The sequence below is a fragment of the Trichoderma gamsii genome (genome assembly GCF_001481775.2).
Source record: "Trichoderma gamsii strain T6085 chromosome Unknown Scaffold_21.2, whole genome shotgun sequence".
Lineage (NCBI taxonomy): Eukaryota > Fungi > Ascomycota > Sordariomycetes > Hypocreales > Hypocreaceae > Trichoderma > Trichoderma gamsii.
In genome coordinates, this window is record NW_020171358.1 from 649,260 (window position 1) to 673,579 (window position 24,320).

Sequence of the window (24,320 nt, forward strand, 5' to 3'; positions counted from 1 at the left end):
TCGCCTCTTCGGCTCAGCTCATACCATGCTAATTCCCACATGCAGTCTCTATGGCCTATGGCTGCTCGACTGTTCCAGGAACCTGCAGGGTACAGGTCTGGCTGCATGCACATGGCGCTGTAGCCCGTGCGGCTGAGACGTCGAGAGGCCAGTGATCAGCAGTGGCAGAAGCCATAGCGGCGGGGCTAGTGACAAACTCGCCATGGTACTAGCGATGCAGGCGAGTGATGGAGCAGATCTGGAATGAAAAAGCAGTCGAATATCGATGGACCCAGCAGCTGTCCAGCGTTTTGTTCTCATTACCATCAGTGGGTAGATGGATTAGAGAGCGTGACAAATACCGTCTCACGAAACAGCTTCTCCGCGTCCCAAGACGCAAAACACGCACATTGTGTGCTTTTGCCTTTTGCCTTGACCATTGTATGCACTCCATGCCGTACTGGTGGAGGCGGTGATCGAGAGAGGCGGGGCAAAGCCACTCGGAAATCGAAACAACCGCTGAATAAAACTCTGCTGCCCTATCTTTTGTTTCCAAATGGCGTGCCACGTGCTAAAGACGTCCTATTCCATCCCATCACGTTCGAATCGTCCTTGCTCTCACATGTCGCGATATGGCATTGGAAATGGCAACCACCTCCGCTAGCCGCAATGAGATGGAGGGCTCGTAGTCAATTTTTTCTCCAGGGCCATTTGCGCTGAATGTCCTATCAATGTGGTGGCACTAGCTCAGGACTTTTGCTCTTGGCGGGTAGGACTTTGCTTTGGGCAAGGCGGGGGTCGGTTGGGCTGCAGCCCATTTCTCGTGCCTCGCGGAATGGTGGGGCCACTGCCAGATTCGCTGAACCCCGCCGTGAATAATCAATTCTAGGGAATCAACTCTCCAGCGACAAATTTCGGGGTCTTGTATTTATAGATTCTAGCTAGTGCAAGAAGCATTGCAATTGGTAATGCGATGGAGCTTCTATACATCTCCTTTTCGTCCCAGGCCGGCCTCAATTCATATGCCCCAAAATGGCATGCTGTGTATGTAAGCTGTCTCAAAGGACTGCGGGTTATTATTAGCCCTGTCGGCGCCGCCGCCGGCGCAGAGCCGCAGCGAATCAAATCTCCACTATAAATCACGTCCTAGGTTCTCCACATATGTGTAGTCTTTGGATAGTTCTAAAACTCTCTAACGCTCGCTTTGTCTCCAACAAATACCTTGCGGCCTTAGCTCAGCTGGGAGAGCGTCAGACTGAAGTTCCAACTTCAAGTCACTTGATATCTGAAGGTCGTGTGTTCGATCCACACAGGCCGCAATTTTTTGCCCGCTGTAACAAATATCGTGATATCTATTTTCTGTGGCGAAGATGTTTTTTTTTTTTTCCATTCGTTTTGCTGAGCATCACCTCCATCATCTCCTTGCTGCTTCCTGCTGTTTTGTCTGCCACTTGATCGTCAGGCACATACCAAAATTTGTTGAACTCTGTATATACTCAAGACAGCTTCAATGTTATCTTTGCTGAGCACTGGCTGAACTGTCTCCGTAATTTTCCTTTCTCTTAATGAACACAATATCCATTTCTAGACACAACACGCAAACAACATAACTAAATATATCATGATTTTCTTTCTAATTCATCACGAGTAGATCGCCTTATTTGACTGTATTAGACTGACTGAGTTGTGGATTAATTCTCTGAACTGGATAGTTGAGTTGGCTAACCTTCATATTGCGCCGCCGCCTCCTGCTATTACCGGGTAGCGCTTGAGTAGACGGATTCCATCTCCAAGTACACAGACGCTTATCAGAAGTGACAGTCACTGCTGGATGTCAAACAATTTGCATTAGCATTATAATATGCTGCCTTCATCAATTGGGGGGGCATATGTGCGTCATTGTTATCTAGTATCAGTTATTGGGTGGCAGTTACATATTTGCAGTGTAAATGGAAAGAGCGATGATACGCAACTGAATCAGCCTTCTCCCCTGTGATCGAGAGTGAAACAAAACTCTTTTACATATATCGTATCCAAAAGAAACAAATTTGTTTTGTGCATAATAGCAATTTCAAGACTGAACAATCCACCCACAATGAACTTCTACCAGGCAAACCTGGCCATTTTGGCTGTGGCAAATGCCTGCTCTTTCATCCATCGACATCGCCTCCAAAGTCGCAAGCTGTGCTATCGTGGCATCCAAGAGGACGAACAAAAAGAAGTGGCTGCTGTCCGATTTCAACGGCAATTCCTCTTTGTTTATACTTTGGTTGTTGCAGCCGATTGGCTTCAAGTGTGTAGAAAGAAATAACAAAGGTTCCCTTTTTCTGGTTGTTGTACTGACAGGAGCTTCAACACACAGGGACCATACACCTACGCTGTATACAAGTACGAAAAGCAACTTGCAGAGCACACAGTTGCTCTTTTATATGCTGCTGGCTTTGTTTCGGGTGCTGTCAGCGCCCCTGTTGCCGGACAGCTCGCAGATCATTACGGGAGACGCGCTGCATGTGTTGCCTACTGCATCTGCTACGGGATTACATGTCTGGCGATGCTAAGCTACGACCTCAGAATCTTATATGTTGGTCGATTCTTTGGCGGCATTGCTACAACTCTGCTGTTCAGTGTCTTCGAGGCTTGGTTGATTACTGAATACCATGCATCGCGCCTAGAAGATACCAAGATTTCTCTCGGCGGCATATTTGCTAACATGACAACTATCAGCAGTGTCACAGCGATATGCTGTGGCGTGTTGGGAGATGGTCTCGTTCAGCATTCCGGTTCCCAACTGGCACCGTTTCTTGTTAGCCTTGGCTGCTGCATTGGGGCCAGCGTCCTTATATTCGCAGCATGGCGAGAGAATTATGGCCGTTTTGACACTTGCAAGGAAACCCCTGAAGCACCGGCGCTCAAACATCGCCTGCTTGCAGCAATAACCAATCCCGAAGTCGCGGCTCTGATCTTTGCTTCCTCCTGTTTCGAAGGCACAATGTACCTTTTTGTATTCTTCTGGTCAGCTGCCCTGAAGAGTGCCCGAGTGAGGTCAGGAAATCAGGATGATCTCCCCTTTGGTCTCGTCTTCTCGAGCTTCATGTGCACAATGATGGCCGGATCTACCATATCGACGACTCGGAATGCTTCGTCTTCGAACGGCATGGCAATGGACACGCTCTTGTTCATATTCGCCATAGCTTCTGCAGCGTTTGTCGCTTCAACTATGCTTGACCATGAGTATTTACTATTTTGGGCCTTTTGTGTTATCGAGGGTTGTGTTGGGGCATATTTCCCAAGAATGGCACTCATCAAAAGTAACGTAATTGACGACTCTGTGCGAGGCGGAGTGTATAGCGCTCTTAGACTGCCACTGAATATCTTTGTGGTTGTGGTACACGGTCTCGATCGCGATGGTAGGAGTCCAGAATTCTTGAATTTGGCCCGTGTAGGATCCCGCTAACTCTTGAATAGGCGACGAGCACCGAGATTCTGTTTTCCTAGTATGTGCAGGGCTCTTGCTTGCGGCGTTTCTCGTTATTTCGAAGCAGGCTTGAGAGCCGTGCTATTATTCATCTTGGCCAGGATCCGCTTTGATATCTGGCCTCTTTTGCTTCCATTTTGGAAGGTGGTCCACTTGCCCACATTGCTGCGATCAAGGCCCAGCACTGGTTCGTTTCCAACCCACGTTTGCCGCCAGATAAATGTTTCTTGCTGTCTGTATACAGCTTGGCCAGCACGACGCCGGAATCTGACAGTTTTTCCAGGCTCTCGGGTCTTTCTACTCAGATAGCGGGAAGCTAATGGGCTGTTTCCCCAAGTTACGTACAAGTAATATAGGAAAAATGTGTTCAAAAGTCAGGCTAAAGTGGGCGAGCGAGGGGATATTATCGAATACCGCCTTTTAAAGACCTGGAGACGGACCATTCGCTTTTGCTGAAAACAGACCAGCTTCCCCGCGCCAATGGCTGATTGCTCGGCTCGAGGGAGGGAATTCCCCATCTTTGTCTGCATCTAACGAAGTTATATAAGAGCCCCGAGTAAGACATATTTTGATCTATGACTGCATATGCTCATCCTCTCATTGGTCATCTGTGAATCAATCACCTGTAAGCCCTTTGTCTTGTCAGGCTCAGACAATTTGACGGAATCAAGCAGGGACGCCATCTGTGCGAAGAGGAACGTACTGACTGGCTTCTCTGCAGAGATCCATGATATTCTGATCTACCATTTTTCTCTTCTTCTTACCACGCTATCTCGCTTGGTCAGGCACTCAGCAAAAAAGTCGACCGCTATTCCAATTGCTGCTGCTGCTGCTGCTGCTGTTATCTCTGTCGCCCCCGCGTACCACACCCTCAACAATCGACTCTTGCAGGTTTGGCTTCCCTATCTTGTCAGGACTTTTCCAACTCTGCATACGAGCGCTGGCACCTAACCTGACGCTAGTCTCTGCAATTGAAAGCCTGCCGCGGTAGAGCTGCAGCTCGAGGGTTCCCGGGTCAGCTTGCCCGCGCAGTTCGGCGAAACTCGTCGCTGCTCGTCATCGTGCCATCGCATTGCAGCGTCGTGATCGTCCGGCTTTCGCAGTCTGGCGGTTTGAGTGGTACGCTGTGCCTGCATCCTGCATCTTCGGGCCATTTGGGGGGAAATTAAACGATACAGGGGCCAAATCCGCAGCACCACTCAATGGACGCCACTGGGGAGCTCTGAGTCGCCAATCCGACAGCCACCCAGCCAAAAATCGCGCGGGACTTTCTCCATTCTGTTAGGACGGACATTCTTACGACCAAGTTTCTCAGGGCAGAGCAAGCTGGTACTGCTTGGACGGAGTACATTGCCAGTATACGGCCCTTTTCACCAGCGTCTCCAGCTTGGGCCACATTCGCTCCGCAGCTGCGTATGCGGGCGTCTCCATGGACGTTGTTCTCCACGGCTGACTGCGCGAGGGGTTTTTCTCATACGGAGTACCTGGGGAGTCTTTGAGGCTTGCGGCTTGAAGCTTGATAGCAGCTGTAGGCGGGGAGCATGTACTGTGAGTGACGACGCGAATTGGGGAAGCTTGGCGACTTTTGGGGGTCCAATTGCTGAATTCCGTTCTGCTAGCTGCACACAATCCTACCGCCAACTCGGCGCTGCACCGGGACAAGGTTCGAGGCCTCGGCGCCTCGTGGTGCGGTGGTGGTGAGAGCGCCAGGGTGGTGCGAGAGCATCCCGAGCAATGCGCCGGCCAGAGGTCCAATCCTGTGTGGCTGCTATCCTTGCTGTTAGTGCTGCTGGCTCTGGTGAGTGTGCCCTCATCTCCGTCGTCATCCTGCCCTTTGACTTGGAAGCTGTTCTGGAAGTTCTCCAGCGCCCACGTCACTCCGTCCGGCGCCCCATACCTACGTAACAGCTAGGCACCGCGAGCTCCTCAGTGGATGCCCGTGTCCCTTGGGGAACATTCCAGAGTGCGCAGCGTGGGACGGATATTCCGGTGGCTATCAGCTCAGAGCCTCTGGAGCAGCTCCGGCGTGTGAGGGGTGGAGAGGCCTGAGCCTTGGGTGCACTGATTCGCTTGCTGGCGGGAGTCTCAGTGGGAGGCTGCGCTAAGCATGGAGCTCTCGGCCAAAAACCGCCCCGCGCCGTCCCCAGAGTTGGGGCTAATCCCTGTGCGATCCATGTCGCTGCACTCTACACGCATCATGCGCAAAGCATAACGTATCCACGATAGTTTCTTGGCCGCTAACGTTTATTGCGACCGATTTCTAGCTCGCTCATCTCGTGCTCCATGACGCCAAGCTCAGCGCACTCATCTTCCAGCTGCCGTGGGCGTGCCGGTTCTTCTCCTTTCTTCATCTCCATCTTCCCCCGACAGCTCGCTGGCCGCTCTCTTCATTGACCTCGCAGCTCACGATCCAAGAAGACCTCATCTGCCCGCGACTGACGCATCTCGCACTCTCGCCACCAACGTCGCGAGTCCTCACCATGGGTCTCGCCGAGCACACAAGCAGGATTGTCTCCGAGTTTGACTTTTCGGACGAGGAGCTCAACCGCCATGTCCAGGAATTCCTGGAACAGACCGGTACGTTTTGCGACAGCGGCCAATGGCATTGCGCTGGAGCCGTGTCTTGCAGCTGCTTCACTCCCAACTGCTCGAATTCACTACTGACATATTTCGTAGAATCGGGATTGAACGAGGATGGAACCAGTCTCAGCCAGATTCCCACGTACGTGACTGCCGTGCCCAATGGCACTGAGAGCGTAAGTAATCTCACTCATTCCCGAGCTTAGCTGAAGAGGGGGCCGTTCAACTAAACAACTCGGCTCCGTTTTTTTTAGGGTGTCTATCTAGCCGTAGACTTGGGCGGCACAAACTTTCGTGTTTGCTCCGTTGCTCTCAACGGCGACGGCACTTTCAACTTGACCTTCAACAAGGTTGCCATTCCCAAGAATCTCATGGTCGCAAAGACTGCAAGAGATCTTTTCGGCTTCTTGGCGAAGCAGATTGAACTCTTCCTCCGCGAGCACCACAAAGAGCACTTTGAGGGCGCGACGTCTCGTCGCAACACCAGCAGCTTCCCAGAGGGTTACCACGATGAGCAGATCTTTCGCCTGGGCTTCACATTCAGCTTCCCAGTCCAGCAGCTTGGCATTAACAAGGGCAATCTGATCCGATGGACCAAGGGCTTTGACATTCCGGACGCTATCGGCAAGGATGTCTGCAAGCTTCTTCAAGACGAGATCGACCGACTTGGTCTTCCGGTCAAGGTAGCTGCCTTGGTCAACGATACTGTGGGAACACTCATGGCTCGTTCATACACTTCTGCTGGAAAGCACCGCTCTATCCTCGGTGCCATCTTTGGCACGGGAACTAACGGCGCTTACATCGAGAAGACATCAAATATCAAGAAGCCCATCAAGGGCGAATACAATACGTCAACTGGCGAAATGGTTATCAACACTGAGTGGGGCTCTTTTGACAACCAGCTCAACGTCCTCCCCTCAACGATTTGGGACGCCGCTCTGGATAGAGACAGTGTCAACCCGGGCATCCAGATGTACGAGAAGCGAGTCTCGGGCATGTTCCTGGGTGAGATTGTACGATTGGCGATTGCAGACATGATTCAGGACGAAGACACATCCCTATTCCGCGACACAAACTCCAGTTACAATGACTGGTCAACCACCACAAATATCAGCCCCAAGTCTGGACTATTGTCTCAATGGGGTCTGGATACTGCCATCTTGTCCGTAGCTGCGGCCGATAACACTCCTGAGCTATCAACTATCCGACAAGAGCTGGAGAACACCCTCCTGGTTTACACGCCCGCTTTGGAAGATGCGCAAGCATTCAAGGCTGTTGCGGGCGCTGTTGTTCGCCGAGCGGCCAGGCTATCAGCTGTCGCAATTGGTGCCATTGTTCTCCAATCCGGGAAGCTCGAGGACCCCGCCGAAGAGATCATCGACATTGGTGTGGACGGCAGTCTGGTTGAGCACTACCCATTCTTCCGAGATATGATTTATGAAGCTCTGCGTGCCATCGATGGCATTGGCCCCAGCGGCGCGGATAAGATTCGCATCGGTATCGCCAAGGACGGCAGCGGAGTTGGCGCAGCTTTGATTGCCTTGATTGCGCAGAAGATGGAGAAGCCTGGCGATTTCCTTGCCGACTTGCGACGGGACATTAAGCGGAGATTGTCTCAGCCATTTGACACACCTGGTATGTTATTTCACCCTTGAACGCCGAATCCTATCTCTTTTTGTGTATATCCTAATCAATTTCACAGTGGAGGAATCAACACTTTTGTCTTTTCCAGCATTAGTTGCGGGCGGCGTTGGCATCGGCGCACTTGCTGCATTTTTATGGAGCAGATACAGTACTTTCAGGCTCAGCAACTAAAGAGGTGGTGACATGTTTCGGCGCTATATAATCGGGAGAGGCTGTTTTTCTTTTAACTGATTCTAATTTTCACGGCTTTTTTCTTCTTCTTTTGTTGGGAGGGGGATATTATAAAAGATTACAAGGAGGCGCCATTGCACTTGTGGACAAAAAGTTTTTTATTTCCTTGGGTATCAAAGAGTTCCTGTTGTTGGGATGGAATTTGTACGATTGTCATGTATGCTATGGAGACAAAATAGTTACAATATGTGTCGATGTCTGCTAATTTCTTCGGGCAAGCGTGTTCAACTTTTCGTAAGTAGTCTGGTTGATGGAGAGGCAAATTGTGACAACACTTGGAGGAGGAAATAGTGGTCTACTTCTACAGTCGTATTAAAAACGTATATAATTCTTTTTTAAGTCTAAATTCAATCATTGAGGCGTATCATGACCTCCCATACATTATTCGTAAATTGATAAGAATCGATTTCATCCAGAAGCTCCAAGGCGCCAATGTCTTTTCTATCTGTTCTTCTTTTCTATTTGCCTCACTGCCCAAATGCAGCAGCTGGATAGGATCGATCCCTTTTTCTCCTGACGGTGGAGCTGCTCCTTGAGCTCGCGCCAGATCCGGGTTCGCTGCCAGTCTTTGGCGGCCCGAGAAGAGTCGGCGCCATGTCCGCAGGGAGGTCATTCCACTCTGTCTCGGCACGCTGATTTTGATAGGATTGGCCTGATGCGGCTCTGACAGGAGGCCTGGACCTGGCTGTCGAGGGAGGAGGAGGGGCACTATTGCTGACGGCGGGAGGAGTGGCAGCAGCAGCAGTAGCGGGCGGAATTTGGCTCGTCATGGGTGGAAGGCTCATGACAGCTGCGGTGGTGCTGGTTATATCAGGTCGAGAGAAGGGCGGTGTTGACGAGGGGAGGGCGTTGAAAACAGAGGCACCGATTCGTTTGGAGACGACCCAGGCCGAGTCGGGACGCAGCTTGAGATAGTAGCCCTTGATAGCCGGTTCGTGCTTCTCGAAGCCCCGCGCCTCGTACCAATGCAGGCCCTCCTCGTTCTCGGTCCAGACGTGCGCTGTGACGGTGCGGACTTCCAGCGCCGGATCCGTCACGACGGCGGCGATGACATTGTCCAGCGCGGCGGCGATGAGGCCCATGGAGCGGTAGGGCGACAGCAAGCAGAGCGACTGGATGTACAGGTTCTGGGCGACCTGGGGCCCGCCGTCCGGGGCGTGGACGTCGATGTCGGGCTCGACGCGGCAGACGATGCCGCCGACGGGTTTGGGATCGGCGCCATCGTGGGACCAGGTGATGACGCGGGAGAATCGGCCGGCGATGGGGTCGGCGGCGCGGTTGTAGAAGGCCTCGGGGTAGCTGACGGGGAGGAGGAGGGCGTTGAGGCGGCGGAGGGCGTTGATGTCGCCGGGGGTGATGGCGCGGATGGAGGCTTCGCGGGGTAGATTTGGATTTGGATTTGGATTTGGATTTGAATTTGGATGCGGGGTGAGATCGGATTGCGATTGCGATTGCGATTGCGGTTGTGGTGTTGTCGTTGATGCGGCGGCGGATACGGAAGAGTGTGCAATCGTCGGGGCGCCGATGGTGATGTCGTTGTTATTGCTGTTATTGCTGCTATTATGGCTCTGTGATGGAGGAGGAGCGTATTTGGGCGTCTTGGCCTGGAAGAAGGATCGGATAGACATTTGCGATGGCTTGCTGGTGGTGGGGAGTGACATGGCGGGCAGGCATAAAACGATCGCCGAGGATGGGATTGAGGTCGCGTGTGGTGGTCAGAGCGTGAAGTAGACGGATGGACAAGAGAAGAAAGGATAGAAAAGAGAGAGAGAGGATGGGAGATAAAAGAAAGAGGGAGAAAGGCAAGACAAATACAAAAATAGTGAGTGAATCAATGCAAAGGGAGCCGAGACTCCGGAGAAGAGCCGCAAGAATGCAAAACAAATACGTAGATGTTGGAGTGGAACGTTGTTAATGGATAGCCGGCAGATGCCCATCTTGACTTATATTCAATTCAGGGGACCAGACGTTCTCAGGCCGCGGAGTATCTCCGGAGTCTGGAGTGGCTCATGCTACTGCGAACGTTTTCCTGCGATCGACTCAATTGATCTCTAAACATTTACGTTAGCGGTGCTCTTATCAGCCACAGCGATAAGATTAGGCGGCGTTCAGGGGACTGCGAAGGAGTTTTGGCGTGGCTGGCCACGGCGGTTGGGCGATGCAAATCTGTATGTAATCTGCAAATCGAGGTGCAAATCTGTGATTGCGCGATGCGGGCCGGTTTGGGCCTCCGCCGGCCAAGATTCGTTCCTGTTGGCTGTGCAGTATCAGGTACCAACTAAAAAATGTAAGGGATCAATTTGATATTGCTGGGCTGGACGAACTGCACTGCGGCGCAAGCGAGAGTGAGTACCTGTAAAGTACCGGTAAGCAGTGGCTGCCTCCCGCTCAGCGGCTACAGCGGAGATTTTTAGCGATCATGCAGCTACCTTATAGAGCAAGCAGCCACTGTAAAGTCAGCAGGGCAAGCGAGCATGGGGTGCGCATCTGGCCTTGATCGCAGAACTCTGATTCTGCACTGCGCTTGATTTGGCTTTCAAACTCAGCTCACTTCAATCTTTTTTTTTTTTTTCAAATCTCACCCGCAGAAGGCCTTTGCGCCAGCAGATGCTTTTCGCCACGCTGCATAGAATCAGCAGAACAATTCGCTCGACACAGCCAGGAGACAGAGGCAAACCAGCCGCTTTTCATCTTACTTGTTCATCTGTTGCGCCAAGTCCCAAAAATACAGAGAATCCAGCAATCGCCCCCTTCAATCCCAGCACGCTCCAGGCCCAACCCCCGACTTTGCTCCAGCGCAAATCATGGTGCACGGTGCCTAGTGCAATTGAAGTGCAGTGACGAAAGGAGCCGCGGCGGCCAAGCACTATTTCGATGCTAGCAGCAGCATTCGGTTTCCAACCTTGAACCTTAATCATCATCCTCGTTTCGCCTTGTCTTTAGCCTTCCGTCAGATCAGCCGCGGGCGATACATCCGGCACCGTCGATTCCGCCCGGGATTCCTCCGTCATTCATCACACGACGCCAAGTTGCACAGAAGCCGACGCACGCACACTCCGCGCACCACACACACCTCAGCTGTGCTGGGGACCTTTTTTATTTTATTAACTATCTTACCCTGCTTCTCTTATTCATCTTCCCTCCCCCATCTAGGGCTCGCAGCCGCCCATCATGAACTCAGCCTCGGGTCGGGCGGGCATTATCCGTGCCCGCGATGATGCTGGCAGCATGGATAAACTGGTGAGTTGTCGATTCGATGCATTTCCCATTCCCACCCTCTAGGCCGGAGCACCACTTCTTGCTGGGCCCCCAGAGGCTAAGGCGCTGCTGGCCTTGCGCTGCCGCTGCCGACCCCATACAAGAGGAGCAGTGCTGCATGCATTGCATCGCCAATCAATGCCTCGAGTCGTCGTCTTTGGCGAGAATGTAGCTGCTGACAATTCCTGCCCCGTGTTGCTCTAGGCGCATTCGGTGCTCGATGATGTGCTGTACAACCTCGTGTCGGATCTGTTGATGAAGACGCATCGGGAGGAGAAGACAGCCAGGGCGGCCACTGCCGCCATCCAAGTGGAGAAGTTGGCTTCAGATGCCTCGGAGAGCTCGACGCCCGACTCAAGACCCGACGTGCGAGTCGAGACGGATGCCGCCATCTACGAGGATGGCAAGGTGCTCCTAAAGGGCAACCCGCTGAAGACGACGACGGATATTCTATGCCCCCGATGCCATCTGCCGCGATTACTGTATCCAACCGACGGTAAAGGCGCCCGAAAGCCCGACCCTACCGTCGTCTACTGCAAAAAGCACCCGTTCATCGAGAAGCCCGGATGCGACATCTACGGCCAGAGCTGGGTGGGACCAGGCCCTGGTAGGGGCAAGAAGAAGAAGGATTCGGACAAGAAGGATGACGGAGGCTCCGAGCAGCGTCCTCCGAATGTCCTCTCCTTCCCTTCTGCCACGTGCAGCAAGTGCAAGAGATGCATCCTGGTTACACGGCTGAATAATCACATGGGATCTTGTATTGGCAATAGCGGTCGCAACGCCAGTCGAGCCGCTGCTCAAAGGATGAACGGTAGCGGTTCTCAGAATGAACCTACTCCTCCACCCTCGCAGAAAGCTACGCCCACGCCGGCTTCCCGTGGCCAGAGTCCCAGGAAGCGCGACGTTAGCGACGACGACGAAGACTCGGAGACTAGCCACAAGAAGAAGAAGATAAAGCATGCTTTGACGAAGAAAGTCATAATCAAGACCAAATCTTCATTGAAGAAAGATAAGATCAAGAGCAGTTCGTTAAGCCAGGAGCAGAAGGCAGATTACAGTGTGCCCTCGCCAAAGGTCCTGAACAAGGTCAAGTCCAAGACAGACAGCCCAGTCAAGAAGTTGAAAGTGGGCAAGCCTGTCATGAGCTCCCCCATGAAGAATGGTCGAGATATCGATGCCGAGTCCGAGTCCTCAGAAACGCTTTCTTCGCCACCTGCGGGCCACCGTTAAAAAAAAAAAAAAAAGCCAGAGAAACGAATCATGCAATCTAGGAATTTACGCATACGTGCATGTGTTTTGCATCGCTATTGCTGGTGGATTGGATATGGATAGACTCGAAACGCAAGTGGCTTTAAGCTTTTATATCCATGGATAACTGTATTATTTTTCATATTCTTCCAACACACCATGAAGACAAAAGAGGTGAAGGAAAACGGGAAACGAAACCTCAGGCTTATTTGCTTTTTGCATTTAATTTAATTTGCAGATTCTGGACGTGGTTGGCTATGGGCTGACCTACTGGCTTTTATATAAAGACGACGATTAAACCAGCATCCCGAAGAACACGGGAACTTGGCGTTTGGGGGTTAAAATGAGTCTATTACTTTTTTTTCTTTGATCAGGCTGATTAGGCCTGTATATATAAAGCACGGCATTTCTTTCGCTCTAAACTAATTATGGCTTAATGATTGAGGACTGTGTTGTATATCGTCAACCAACGCTTTGCTATGCTGCCTATGTACACCGAACGTAAATTACAGCAGTCGTATATACAGGCCTTGATTTATCTAAATCTATATATCCCACCTCGAAATTGAGGGGGTTGCATGCCGAGTCATTATACCACCTCTCCGCCATTCCGCATTACCAAATATTATAAAGAAAAATACATAACTAAACCGTCATCTTTTTTTTTGTTCACTCTTGCTCCTCGCCTTCTACCACCTTGGCGCTGATCAACTTGACGTCCTCCACCGGCCTGTCCTCCGCGCCCGTAGGCACCAGACCCATCCTCTTCACCACGCTCAACCCGCTCTTGACCCTCCCAAAGATGGTATGCTTCCCATCGAGCCACGGCGTTGGCGCCAGCGTAATGAAGAACTGCGAGCCGTTTGTGTTTGGCCCCGCGTTGGCCATGCTGAGGATGCCCGCGCCGGTGTGTCTCAGAGCCGGATCGATCTCGTCTTCGAACTTGTCGCCGTAGATGGAGGAGCCGCCGCGGCCGGTGCCCGTGGGGTCGCCGCCCTGGATCATGAAGTCGGGGATGATGCGGTGGAAGATTGTGGAGGAGAAGTAGCCGCGGCGGGCGAGGGTGGCGAAGTTTGTGCAGGTTTTGGGGGCGTGGGATGTGTAGAGCTCGAGGGTGATTGTGCCCTGTTTGTTTGACGGTTAGCATTCTTTTTCTGCTGCTTTTGAAATTGAGTTTTAGGTTTTACCATTGAGGTTTCTAGGATAACGTTTGTGGTCATGGCTGGTGAGATTCGAATGCTGGCTTGATTGGGTGCTGGGCAATGGCTTGAGTTGGTGATGCTAGTAGTTGTGTAAGTTGGAAAAAAAAAAATGGACATGGAAGAGGATCAATGTTGTCACTGCGGGACGAGGCTGCGATGTTGGCGCTGGAGAGGGCCTGTTGCTGCCGGGGCGCTATCGTGGCGCTTTATTGGCTGCCTCGCCTAGCTTTGCAGCGATAGGCGGTTTTAGTGGCCGCTTTAGTGGCCTCTCTTCGGGCTTTGTAGCGGCCAGGCTTTGAAACTCAGCTGCTTTAACTTTCTTTGGCATTTGATACTATAAGGCACCAGCGCCTTCTTAAACGCAATCTTTCTCTTCTCATCAACTTTCTTTTTCTTTCATGCTCTCTCATTTTCCTGTACCTGCAGTCTTTAGATTTTCAGCAAGGTGTTGCACGGCTTACAGACTTGACATGTGTCATTTGTCGCTGCCGACGTCATAAAGTCAGCTTTGTCGAGTTCAGACCACGTTTTCGTTTTTTTACTCTCTCGTTTGACAGCATATCCACGAATCTCTAAGATTACTGCTCGTCTGTCATTTACCACGATATATGTTGGTATAGAGCGATGGCTTCAGCAAATGCCACCCTCATGGAGGGCTTGGATGGCCTTAATGTCACGCTCAATGACACAGCAGCTGGTAGGGCTCCCGCCTCAGTAATGGACATCTTACAGGATGTGGATTTCCTCCTTCTGGAGCTCAAGCTCGTCACTGGTGCTATGGGAATCATCTATCTCGGAGCCCACGCATCTCTACGCCGCCCACCATCTGCGGCCACCTCAAAGGACAAGAAGCGCCGGAAGCAGGATGATGAAGCGTTTACTCAAGGATTGGAGCTTTCTGACGCGATCCTGTTCCCGATCATGGCCGCTTTTGTTCTTGTTGGGCTTTATTATCTTATCCAGTGGCTCCAAGATCCTGCTCTCATCAACAAAATTCTACGGACTTACATGACGACTGCGTCTATGGCGAGTTTGTTAACCTTTTACGCCCATGGCATTCAAGTGGTGTCATCTTTCGTATTCCCTCGTTTTTGGCGTGGCCGAGACGGAAAACTTCGCAGGGCCGATCAAACTAAGAATACAGTCGCGGTGTGTGATGATGCGGGCAACGAAATCGAGAGTTCTGGTGTTAGTGGGACGAACCCGCTCCCCGGAGCGCTGGCTTTCCTTGCACCAGCTGCGTGGTTGCAAAAGAAGGCCTGGGAGCTCAGAGATCTCCTGACGAGACATTGGCTGCTGCAAGTGTTTGCTCATGGGATGGGCAAGGAGACAATTCACATCAAGTTTGCGCATATGATGGCACTCCTGATGTCTGTGGTGACGACCATTGTCTACTTTGCAACTTCGTGGTCGTTTCTATCCAACATGTTGGGATATGGCATGTGCTACGGATCGTTTTTGCTTCTCTCGCCAACTGATTTCCTTACCGGCTCGCTGGTTCTGTGGGGACTCTTCTTCTATGACATCTTTATGGTCTTCTACACGTAAGCTGCCTTATTCCTCTTTACTTTTTTTTTTTTAAATATGCTGCTGGACATATTTACTAATTCACTCTCTGTCCGTATAGTCCCTATATGGTAACTGTAGCAACAACTTTGGATGTCCCTATCAAGCTCACATTCGAAGCGGCATCCAGGAAGAGTATCCTCGGATTGGGAGATATCGTGATTCCTGGAATGGTTATTGGCTGGGCACTGCGGCTCGATCTCTGGATTCACTACTACAGAAAAATCAAGTACGAATCTACAGACTTGAAAATTATTGAAAAGGATGCTACTTCGGGCGAGATCATCACACGAAGTGAGACTAAGCACAAAGAAGTCAAAGCTCCATACGTGGATGCCAAGGGAAACTGGGGAGAGCGCATCTGGACCCGCCAGTCTTTGGGCCTATTTGGTTCAAAAAGCTTGCCCCCTGATGTAGCAGCATCAAAGTTTTCCAAGACATACTTTTATGCCTCTATGGTAGGATACTTTTTAGGCATGATGGTCACACTCGCCATGTTGCTCATCTTCAAGCACGGACAACCAGCGCTGCTATATCTCGTACCGGGCGTGCTTGGATCGTTACTCTTCACCAGCTTGGCGCGTGGAGAGTTCAAGGAGCTGTGGATGTACACGGAGGATGGAAGCCTTGATACAGTCGACGTGGTGGTAGACCTGGATGGTAATGGTAAGGCGGTGAAGACGATTGGCAAACTGGAGGATGGCGTGGTAGATATGACTAAAGATGATAAGAAGAAGGATGAGGAAAAGGAGAAGGAGAAGAAAGAGGAAGAGGAGAAGAAGAAGAAAGAAGAAGAGGAGAAGAAAGCTGGACAGACGGGCAGAAAAGGACATCAAGTCTTTTCTATATCACTGGAAGCGCCGTCAGAGGGAGCATAAGATGAAGCAGTGGCATGATTGTCGTATAGAAAGCGAGAAAGACTCAGATTATCTGATACAGCAATTCATGGACAGTATATAATCGTTATGTTCAAGTTCAATCTTTGATTAAAGCCGATGATAAGCTGAGAATGTCTCAGTCTATATCTCGTCTTGTACAGGAATGCTAGTGTAGCATGTATTACATGTATCTATGAATGTAACCAAGACTGCGGCTCTGCGGGCCGAAGGGCGGGCGGGGAACTGATTGCGGGAGTGAGCTGATTGGCAGTGCGCAATCTCACCCATCTCAACGCCCATCTCACTCACTCATCAGCGATGCCAGATTTCACTCATATAGAGAATACCTATACACAGCGTTGACATACATCATCGGCCTTTGATTGAATACCATTTAGTCATTGTATACATTTATCGATCTATCTATACAAGTTTTGGAAGAAACAGGCGTACCCAAGACAACAGCACGGCGAATCAGCCATCATGGCCCAACCTGCCGTCTTCCTTTGGGCTCTCGATACTCGGAACTTGTGGCCCGAAGCTAAAGAAACCAAACAGCTTCCCGGAGTAGTACGTTATTTACCCCATGTCATATCATCTTATCTTTCATACAATCGTTCATCACAGTCATACATTACTCTCGCCATCAAATCGTTGTCATACTGACATCCTGCAGGCCCACCGCGCCCTCGCCCTCCTCAGCGACACCGAGCAGGCTGCCGTCCTCAAATACTACTTTGTCAAAGACGCCAAGCTGTCCCTCGCCTCATCGCTGCTCAAGCGCCTCGCCATCTCGCGCTTCTGCCACGTGCCCTGGGCGTCCGCCACGGCCGTGCGCGACGCCCGCACCAAGCCCGTCTTCATCACGGCCGCCGGCGACGAGCCGCTGCTCTTCAACGTCACGCACCAGGCCGGCGTGGTGGTGCTCTTTGGCGCATATCGTGCCCCCAAGGGCGTCGCCATCGGCACGGACATTGTGTGCGCCGGCGAGAGGCGCGAGCGGGACCTGAAGCACCTCGAGACGCAAGGCTGGCCGTCGTATATCAGCCTGCACAGTGACGTGCTCTCGCCGGTGGAGACGCAGCGGCTACGCGGGCTGAGGATCGCGGACCGTCAGAAGCTGCTGGATTACTTTTACGCGCTGTGGTGTCTGCGCGAGGCGTATGTCAAGATGACGGGCGAGGCGCTGCTTGCACCGTGGCTGGCGGACCTGGAGATGCGGTACTATGCGCCCCCGGGGGAGGTTCCGCCCGAGGGGGCTGATAAGGAGCTGGAGGTGTGGTTCAAGGGAAGCAGAGTGACTGATGTGGATGTGAAGCTGGATAGGGCTATTGGGGACGAGTACATGATTAGCACGGTGGTGAGGAGGGGCGAGGGAGGTGAAGGGCTGGATGTGCCGCCGCCGAAGGATTTGGATCTGGAGGAGACGTTGGCGGCGGCGGAGGGTTTGTCGCAAGAGCTGGGAGAGTGATGTGGGAACATTTATCACGAGATGCGTGCATGTTGTTTGGTTATGAATGAGACGAGACGAGACGAGATGAGATGAGATGAAGAATGAAGAGCGATGGACCATGAATGGCTTTTTCATAGCGAGAAGAAAATATTTGTTAAATTTTCATGATAAAGTAGCTTTGTTTGATTGAGATGACGACGGGACTTAGTATTTCAGCTAAAGTTCGTTTTTTATTTATTTACCTATTTTATTTTGCTTGTTCAGTTTGTGGTATGCAGTTATCTTAGTATGCATCCTTCCCATAATGGAGAAAAGACCACCTTTCTTCCAAAGGAAAAATAAACGAAAATTTTACATGAAGCTTTTCCTACTCACTCACTCACTCACTCACACACTCACAATACTTTTAAAATTGCTTGCCGAAAAAGTCCAAAAGCGTTTGGTATCCCCTCTCATACTCCGCCTTGACGTGCTCATCAGTCAGGTCAGATCGCGCAGCCATCCAGCCGTGGATCTGGTCCCCAAAAGTCTCAACGTGGTGGGGAACCTTGAGCGCCTCCTCAAACTTCTTGACATCCGCCTCGTCCTCTTCCTTGGATGCCAGCAGCGCAAAGGGCACAGTGAGGCCCTCGGCGTCGGCTGGGTCGACCATGGCGGGATGGGCTGCGGCACCGGCGGCGAAGGGGTTAGTGGGAGCCTTGAGGGTGAGGGCAACGACTTTGCCGCCCCAGCAGTACTGTGAGATTTGTGTCAGCGTCTTCTTCTTCTTCTGCTTCTTCGTTTGGTCTCGAGGGGAAAGAGGGTAACACAGCGTTAGGACGTTGGGGGGAATAGATAAGAACTTACACCCAGCATGGCTAGCTTGGAGACGGATGGGCTGTGAGCCTTGACGGCATCCACGTAATCGGGGACATAGCCGGCGATCTTGGGAGGAGGGAAAGTCTCAAAGAACTCGCCCAGGGCCTTTTGCTTCTCCGGAGTATCGGGAGGGTAGCTGTTCCTCGAGCGTCAGCCGACTAATATTTGATGCTTCATCATCATCATATAGCATCGTCCCAACAACGTTGATGAATATCTATCTGCTCAGGTGACACCCCGGGAGAGGAACCAACAACTTACTACTCAATAGGGCAGGGCTTGCCCTTGAACCAGTCGGGCATGAACACCTTGTACTTCTGGTGGTCGTCGCTGAAGGCAAGGATGTCGGCTCCCTGGACGGTTTGGTCAAAGTAGCCGAAGATGTCATAGACGACGACAATGGCCTTGGTGGCGTCGGCAGGGCCAGTGACATCTAGATGTGTAGCTTCATCAGTATCAAGGTCGGCTTTTCATTTGATGATATTGCCATATACTGTCAATCAATTAATGATAACATACACGTCTTGTAGCCGCCAATCTCCTCGTACGAGCCCTTGGGCTTGTACCCCTTGGACACAACCGGGGGAATGTTGCAGCAGGCGGCGCTGTGGCCGTGGGAGGCAGGCATGGACGACATGGCGCGGATCTGGGCTGCGGCTGCGGCTGCGGCTGCGGCTGCGGTTTCGGATGTGAGTTGACGATGGTGCAGAGGCCGAGACGTGAGTTGAAGATGTCGGCAGCTGGCCTGGAGGTGATTGGAGGGGCACTGCGAGAGGTCGAGGAGGGGGCGGAGGCTGCTGTTGCTGCGGGGACCAGATGGAAGCCAGAGATGCGTGGCACGTCTCAGAGAACTGTGCGGGTCGAGGCGATTATGCAAGCAATCAATTGGGCTGCAAGCAAAGCTGCGCGTGATGCCTGGAGCTTGTTGGCGTCTCTGCGGGCAATTCGAGGAGGGCGCCGTATCAGTCCAGAAGTTTACTTATAGCAGTCTCATATCAAGGCGTTTCGGTGACGTAGGTATACTGTAAGCCGCCCGACTCCAATACCGCTTGTCTACATAATGGGCCAAGACACATGTAGCCACTAAAAGCTGGCAATGGCCTATAACACAAGTGCAATCAAGTATGTAGTAGTATTCAACACTTGGATGCTATGCAATGCACGGCTTGTTTTTGTTTACTTGCGCCAACAACGGCTCGGGCTGTGGATGGACCAAACGCACCCCCCGCAGATGATGCATCATTCATACCTAACACCGGCACTACACTATAGCAGAGCCCATTGAGAAAACAAGTGGAGGCGAGAACGGAAGCCTGAGAGCTGATGAGAAACTTGCAAGTCAGTATAGTACAAGCAGCAGCTCCGAGGTCCAACAAGGTGGGGGCGGGGCTTTGGCAGACTAGCTGGTGATGTCAGCGATGGATGAAAGAGAGGCGTTGTCGAGATGGACAGGCAAAAGATGGTTGATATAGAAGCATAGGAAGAGGAGCAAGGTGAAAAAGAAAGAGATAGACAAAGTCAGGAAAATGAGGAAGAGGAGGCTGTACTTGCAGTGGTTACATCTCCCTGCAGTCCTGCTGTAAATAAAAGACGAGTAAAAGCAAGTGCAAAAAGGGGGGCGAGAAAAGGAAAGTTCAACATCATCTTCATCTCTCTGGAAGACAAGAGTTGGCTAACGAGCAATGGGTGCTCAGGTACTCACCCACAGTGCATCAAGAGACAGAAATAATTCTTAGTCGTCCTTTAGGCGAGGCTCAGAGTGACTGATTCATCAAAGAATTTATACAATCCATCTTACAGCTCCTATTGCAGGCCCCTCACCAGAGTCAGCGCAAAGCAAATTATACGTATGAAAATAGTAGAGAGATGGATAGATAGTACAGAGCTACAAGGATGCTACCTACTAGTACTTCTTTATTTGTGCTTCAGGCAGAGCCAAAGTATCCGCTTTCCGTCCATATCACCTCCTTCGACTCTCCTCCGTGCCATCGGAAGCATGGTATCATCTCGGATCGATTTTCCCATGTTGCCGTCATGCCATGGCCCATTTCAGCGGCAATCCTTTCGGCTTGCTCCACGATTTGAGCTGATGGTTCCCACAAGATGACCTCTCTGAGGCCGTATTGGCTGGCCTCTTCTACAGCCATGGAAAGCACCATCCTGATCCCCCCCTCCATTCCATCGTGACGCTGCACTTCCATGCACCCCACGCACAGCCTTCGCTTTATAGACTCGTGGGCCCAAAACGCCGAGATGGAAGTGTTTGATTTCACATCAGTGAATTGGGCCCCCACAGGGATTCTGCTGTCAACAGGGTGAGCCTGTTGTTGTAGTCTGACTATACTGTGCCTTATTAAAGATCGACGCAAGTGCCACGCTACAAAGTCGCGCGACAAGACGATTTGGGCATGTACAGTTGGGTGCTTGATAGCACTCATCGCCATCATGGAGAGACCATCGCTTTCACCAAGCCAATTTTCAAGATGCTCCCAATACAAATGTCTCATGTGCCGCAAATACTTTGGGTACCGCTTGAAGTACTCCATCAAGCCGCTGAACTGCAAGCCTCCCAATGTGATTCGAAGCTGTTTAGCAGGAAGTGGCCTCCAGCCGCACCTTTGAAAGAGGTCCGTTTTGGGACCGCTATACAGCACGCTGAAAGCAATATGGTCCTCGCCCTCCCTGCTATCCATTTGGTGGGCAAGGAGATTCAAGAAATGCGTGGCCAAGCCGCAGCACCGGTGTCCAAAATCCGTGACGACTTGTGATATGACCATTGCTTTGACCGGCTTGGCGCCCCCCTTGGTCGTGCTCACGAGCCCTTGTCTGTGATAAACAGAAGCCCCCGTATAGACGACATTGCGGGCGCCGGGATCGAACAAGAGCCATGTTTCCTGGACCCTCTTTGGTAATTCGAATCTCGCCACTGCTTTCTCAAAAACGTAGTAATTATCAAGCCGCAAAGTCTCATTGGTGGACCATCCAACCATCCGCCAATATTCTTGCATCTGCTCTGTTGTTATTGGATATCCAAACATATAATCGAATTCAAGATCGCCGCTGGGGGCCGGATTGCCATCTCCTGTGGACGAATTGCCATCTCCTGCGTGTGGATCGCCAGTGCCGTCGTTTGCTCTTCTTTTGGTCCACCTTTCCCAGTGAAGCCTCGTCCCCTAGTACCATTCGCTCAACAGTCTATCCCATGCAATCAACCTACGTTGGCGTATAATTGCGCGATACACTTCAGTCTGTAATAGTCACCAAGTCAGCGTGGGGTCTCTACGGCAGCGAGCAGCTTCACAGACGCTTGCCTTGAAGATATCGGGGCGTATTTCTGGTTGAGAGATGTCGCCTTCAGCATTGGAGGCTTCAGCTGAGGCTGTAAGAGAGACATTGTTTCCTTCGGCGGCCTCTGTTGCGAGATTCTGTAACGAGTCGCCCATTACTTAGTACCTGGTAGGCACAAGTAAATAACGCACAGAGGGCTGTAATCAAATGCGTAATGTAAGTCTGAGCGAGGAAAAGAAAAAAGAGTAAAGGAATAAAAGACCTCAATAGCAGTGGAGAAATCCAACAGCTATTCACAGCGTCTCAAAAGCCTGCAGCAAGGAAAACAAAGACGAAATACTGATGAGAATACTGGAGAGCGCTTTGAGCTGTTTGCCCTGCTGTGTGTGCAGCTTGTCTGAGAGTTCTGTTTGATGAAGTATATACATGTAAATAAACAATTTAACGAATCACTGGACGATGCCGAGATTGACGTCAACCGGTGCCTTCTCATTTAATGATACACAGCATTTTGGAAGCTACGAGCCACCACAACAAGTTGGGCCTTTCTTTCCTGCCTTTTCTTCTTCTTCCCCTCCCTTCTGCCTTTTGTCTTCCCGCCTCTTCTCAATTCTCATAATTCTACGTACCTTATGCTCTCCATTACTACTAATACCTTACCTAGCTAGTAGTAGTACCTTATCCATTCGTTTCTCGCGCATACGACTCTTTTCCCCCTCCCAACAGCACCGATTTTTTAACTGATTGACTTTGGGCCAAAGAGTCATCTCTTGACGTTTGTTTCTTATCCCGAAGTTGCATTTCTTTTCGACGTCTTTCTGAAGCAGTACTGGTCTGGCCAATTCATGCTCAAGCCCCGCGCCTTTACTCCTATGTTCCAACAACCGCAAGAGATTCAAGCAATCCCCACAAGTCTCATTCTATTCTATCACAAATGCTTCGCCACCGCATCCTTCGCATCCCCCCCTCGTCCCCCCTTGCTGATTTAGGGAGGCTCTATGGACATGGCAATTCATCCTTTGGACTTGGTGTTGCAGCAACCATAGCACGCCCCCCGCATTGACCAATAGGGAAAGGGCCCGCGACCATTTAGAGCGGTAGGCGGATAGAAAAGGGAAAACAACACAGAGAAGGGAAAGAAAGGGATGCCAATTACCAGCACCGAAACCAACAGCTTTCTCTCCGCTCGTACGGTTCGCACCACACCCTTGGCCATTCCAAATTGGCTTTGGCAGCTGTCACTTGCAACACGTCCTCGTCGTCACTGCCGCTATCACACTTCGGGGCTAGATGGCTCAAGGTAGTCCACCCTCCAGCTTGGAGCTAGCATCTCGTATATTAATTAACCAGCCGTCACTAACAAAACAAGTAGCCCGAATCTCCAAGTAGTACTGTGTGAGGTGAGCTTCCTCTGCGTCTCAGACAATGGCCTGGGCCTCGGCCAACCGATCAGCCAACGCAAGCTCTGCTTCACGTCCGAGCTTCCACCCCCTACATCCAACATCCATGCCTGTCGCAGCACTACGTACGACCCGGCTAGCTGGTAATTTTCCATATCCCTCCCTCATCGGCACTTTGGCCTGCAGCTAGCGTGGTCCAGTGACCCAGACTATCTGTCGGTACAAGCTGCAGCCAGGAGCATGGACTCTCCCATAGCGGCGGTCAGTGGTCCCTGCATTGCATTCCCAGTCGCAGTTGGCCCCCTTGTTCGCACATTGACCCCATCTGTCAAGAGGAATCTGCACAACAGCGGCGACCACCGCGGACTCAGCACGAGAAAGAGCGTGCGTCTGCCCCGCCATCGCTTGTTTCGGAGACTTTGCTGATGCCACAGCTGCTACGAAGGGGCTACGACTAACTGTATTACTAGTAGTTGGGCATATGTCGGAACAGGCCATCGGTAACCAGTGACATGCGATCTTTCTCTATAGGCGATCGGCTGCTGCAGGTTCGCCTCATTTCAATGCCCTGTCCATCCCAGAGTGGATATCTAGCCAAGACTGTCTCGGCGATAGGGGGAAGATGCAATGCTCCGACCGCCACTGGCCCAGGGACAACGATGGCATGTTTTGAGACATTGCTAGTAGTCCATGGCGGTAGACCGCTTTTCACGACTCGAACAGCCTCGACTATATCCCCGAAGCGCAAAAGGCACGGCAGATGGCAGCAATGATCCGTACCTACCTGGTCACGCCAAAGCTAATCGAACCCGGCATGGGGACTGACTGTCAGCGGTTTAGCTGAAGCCCGGCAGGTCGGAAAACTAAGCGCTAGTGATAGCCAATCTGCATATGCAATTTATACAGCCGCGCCTGGTCCGTACCACTCCTCGTACTGACACTCCATGCCGTTGGAACATTGAAGCGTACTCAAAGGGCTCCAGGACCCAGGGACTCGGAAACGCCAGATGCGAAACAGCAGGGGCAGCAAGACAAAGCGTCATCGAAGAGCTGAAGTCAATTCAGGCCTGGCTCGCTCGTCAGCCTCAGCCTCCTCCAACGTCAAACCGCGCTCAACTCATAGCACAGGCCTGGCATCGACGAGTCGTTAGTGCCCCGTTTACACATCAATTAAAACTTGTCGATGGGTCACAAGATGTGTACGCCCCTGGGCAACCTATAGCGCCCAAGGAGACGCAAGACAAGTCAACCTGACGGGGG

At 51.5% G+C, this 24,320-nt stretch overlaps 10 protein-coding genes across 10 annotated transcripts; 6 read left to right on the forward strand and 4 right to left on the reverse strand.

Moving 5' to 3' along the window:
* Positions 1-243: 243 nt before the first annotated feature.
* TGAM01_v206416 (hypothetical protein) lies at positions 244-699 on the forward strand (the record flags this gene model as incomplete). Its single annotated transcript, XM_024549866.1, has 1 exon — positions 244-699. One exon carries the CDS (start codon positions 244-246, stop codon positions 697-699), a length of 456 nt encoding a protein of 151 aa, XP_024405430.1.
* Positions 700-2,074: 1,375 nt separating this feature from the next.
* On the forward strand, positions 2,075-3,433 carry TGAM01_v206417 (major facilitator superfamily transporter; the record flags this gene model as incomplete). Its single annotated transcript, XM_018810807.1, has 2 exons — positions 2,075-2,272; positions 2,342-3,433. The coding sequence occupies 2 exons, from the start codon at positions 2,075-2,077 to the stop codon at positions 3,431-3,433; spliced, it is 1,290 nt and encodes a 429-aa protein (XP_018655978.1).
* A 1,755-nt stretch (positions 3,434-5,188) lies between these two features.
* TGAM01_v206418 (hexokinase) lies at positions 5,189-7,689 on the forward strand (the record flags this gene model as incomplete). Its single annotated transcript, XM_024549867.1, has 5 exons — positions 5,189-5,302; positions 5,363-5,482; positions 5,719-6,031; positions 6,131-6,210; positions 6,289-7,689. The coding sequence occupies 5 exons, from the start codon at positions 5,189-5,191 to the stop codon at positions 7,687-7,689; spliced, it is 2,028 nt and encodes a 675-aa protein (XP_024405431.1).
* Positions 7,690-8,376: 687 nt separating this feature from the next.
* TGAM01_v206419 (hypothetical protein) lies at positions 8,377-9,570 on the reverse strand (the record flags this gene model as incomplete). Its single annotated transcript, XM_018810805.1, has 1 exon — positions 8,377-9,570. The coding sequence occupies one exon, from the start codon at positions 9,568-9,570 to the stop codon at positions 8,377-8,379; it is 1,194 nt and encodes a 397-aa protein (XP_018655976.1).
* A 1,510-nt stretch (positions 9,571-11,080) lies between these two features.
* On the forward strand, positions 11,081-12,397 carry TGAM01_v206420 (hypothetical protein; the record flags this gene model as incomplete). Its single annotated transcript, XM_018810804.1, has 2 exons — positions 11,081-11,149; positions 11,372-12,397. 2 exons carry the CDS (start codon positions 11,081-11,083, stop codon positions 12,395-12,397), a joined length of 1,095 nt encoding a protein of 364 aa, XP_018655975.1.
* Positions 12,398-13,084: 687 nt separating this feature from the next.
* TGAM01_v206421 (peptidyl-prolyl cis-trans isomerase ppi1) lies at positions 13,085-13,734 on the reverse strand (the record flags this gene model as incomplete). The annotated part of the gene is made up of 2 exons (XM_018810803.2): positions 13,085-13,540; positions 13,603-13,734. The coding sequence occupies 2 exons, from the start codon at positions 13,732-13,734 to the stop codon at positions 13,085-13,087; spliced, it is 588 nt and encodes a 195-aa protein (XP_018655974.2).
* A 507-nt stretch (positions 13,735-14,241) lies between these two features.
* On the forward strand, positions 14,242-16,061 carry TGAM01_v206422 (hypothetical protein; the record flags this gene model as incomplete). Its single annotated transcript, XM_018810802.1, has 2 exons — positions 14,242-15,161; positions 15,245-16,061. The coding sequence occupies 2 exons, from the start codon at positions 14,242-14,244 to the stop codon at positions 16,059-16,061; spliced, it is 1,737 nt and encodes a 578-aa protein (XP_018655973.1).
* A 483-nt stretch (positions 16,062-16,544) lies between these two features.
* Positions 16,545-17,532, forward strand: TGAM01_v206424 (hypothetical protein; the record flags this gene model as incomplete). Its single annotated transcript, XM_018810801.1, has 2 exons — positions 16,545-16,631; positions 16,738-17,532. 2 exons carry the CDS (start codon positions 16,545-16,547, stop codon positions 17,530-17,532), a joined length of 882 nt encoding a protein of 293 aa, XP_018655972.1.
* A 388-nt stretch (positions 17,533-17,920) lies between these two features.
* Positions 17,921-19,009, reverse strand: TGAM01_v206423 (carboxymethylenebutenolidase; the record flags this gene model as incomplete). The annotated part of the gene is made up of 4 exons (XM_018810800.1): positions 17,921-18,250; positions 18,361-18,508; positions 18,634-18,805; positions 18,892-19,009. The coding sequence occupies 4 exons, from the start codon at positions 19,007-19,009 to the stop codon at positions 17,921-17,923; spliced, it is 768 nt and encodes a 255-aa protein (XP_018655971.1).
* Positions 19,010-20,297: 1,288 nt separating this feature from the next.
* On the reverse strand, positions 20,298-21,815 carry TGAM01_v206425 (hypothetical protein; the record flags this gene model as incomplete). Its single annotated transcript, XM_018810799.2, has 2 exons — positions 20,298-21,545; positions 21,678-21,815. The coding sequence occupies 2 exons, from the start codon at positions 21,813-21,815 to the stop codon at positions 20,298-20,300; spliced, it is 1,386 nt and encodes a 461-aa protein (XP_018655970.2).
* Positions 21,816-24,320: the final 2,505 nt, after the last annotated feature.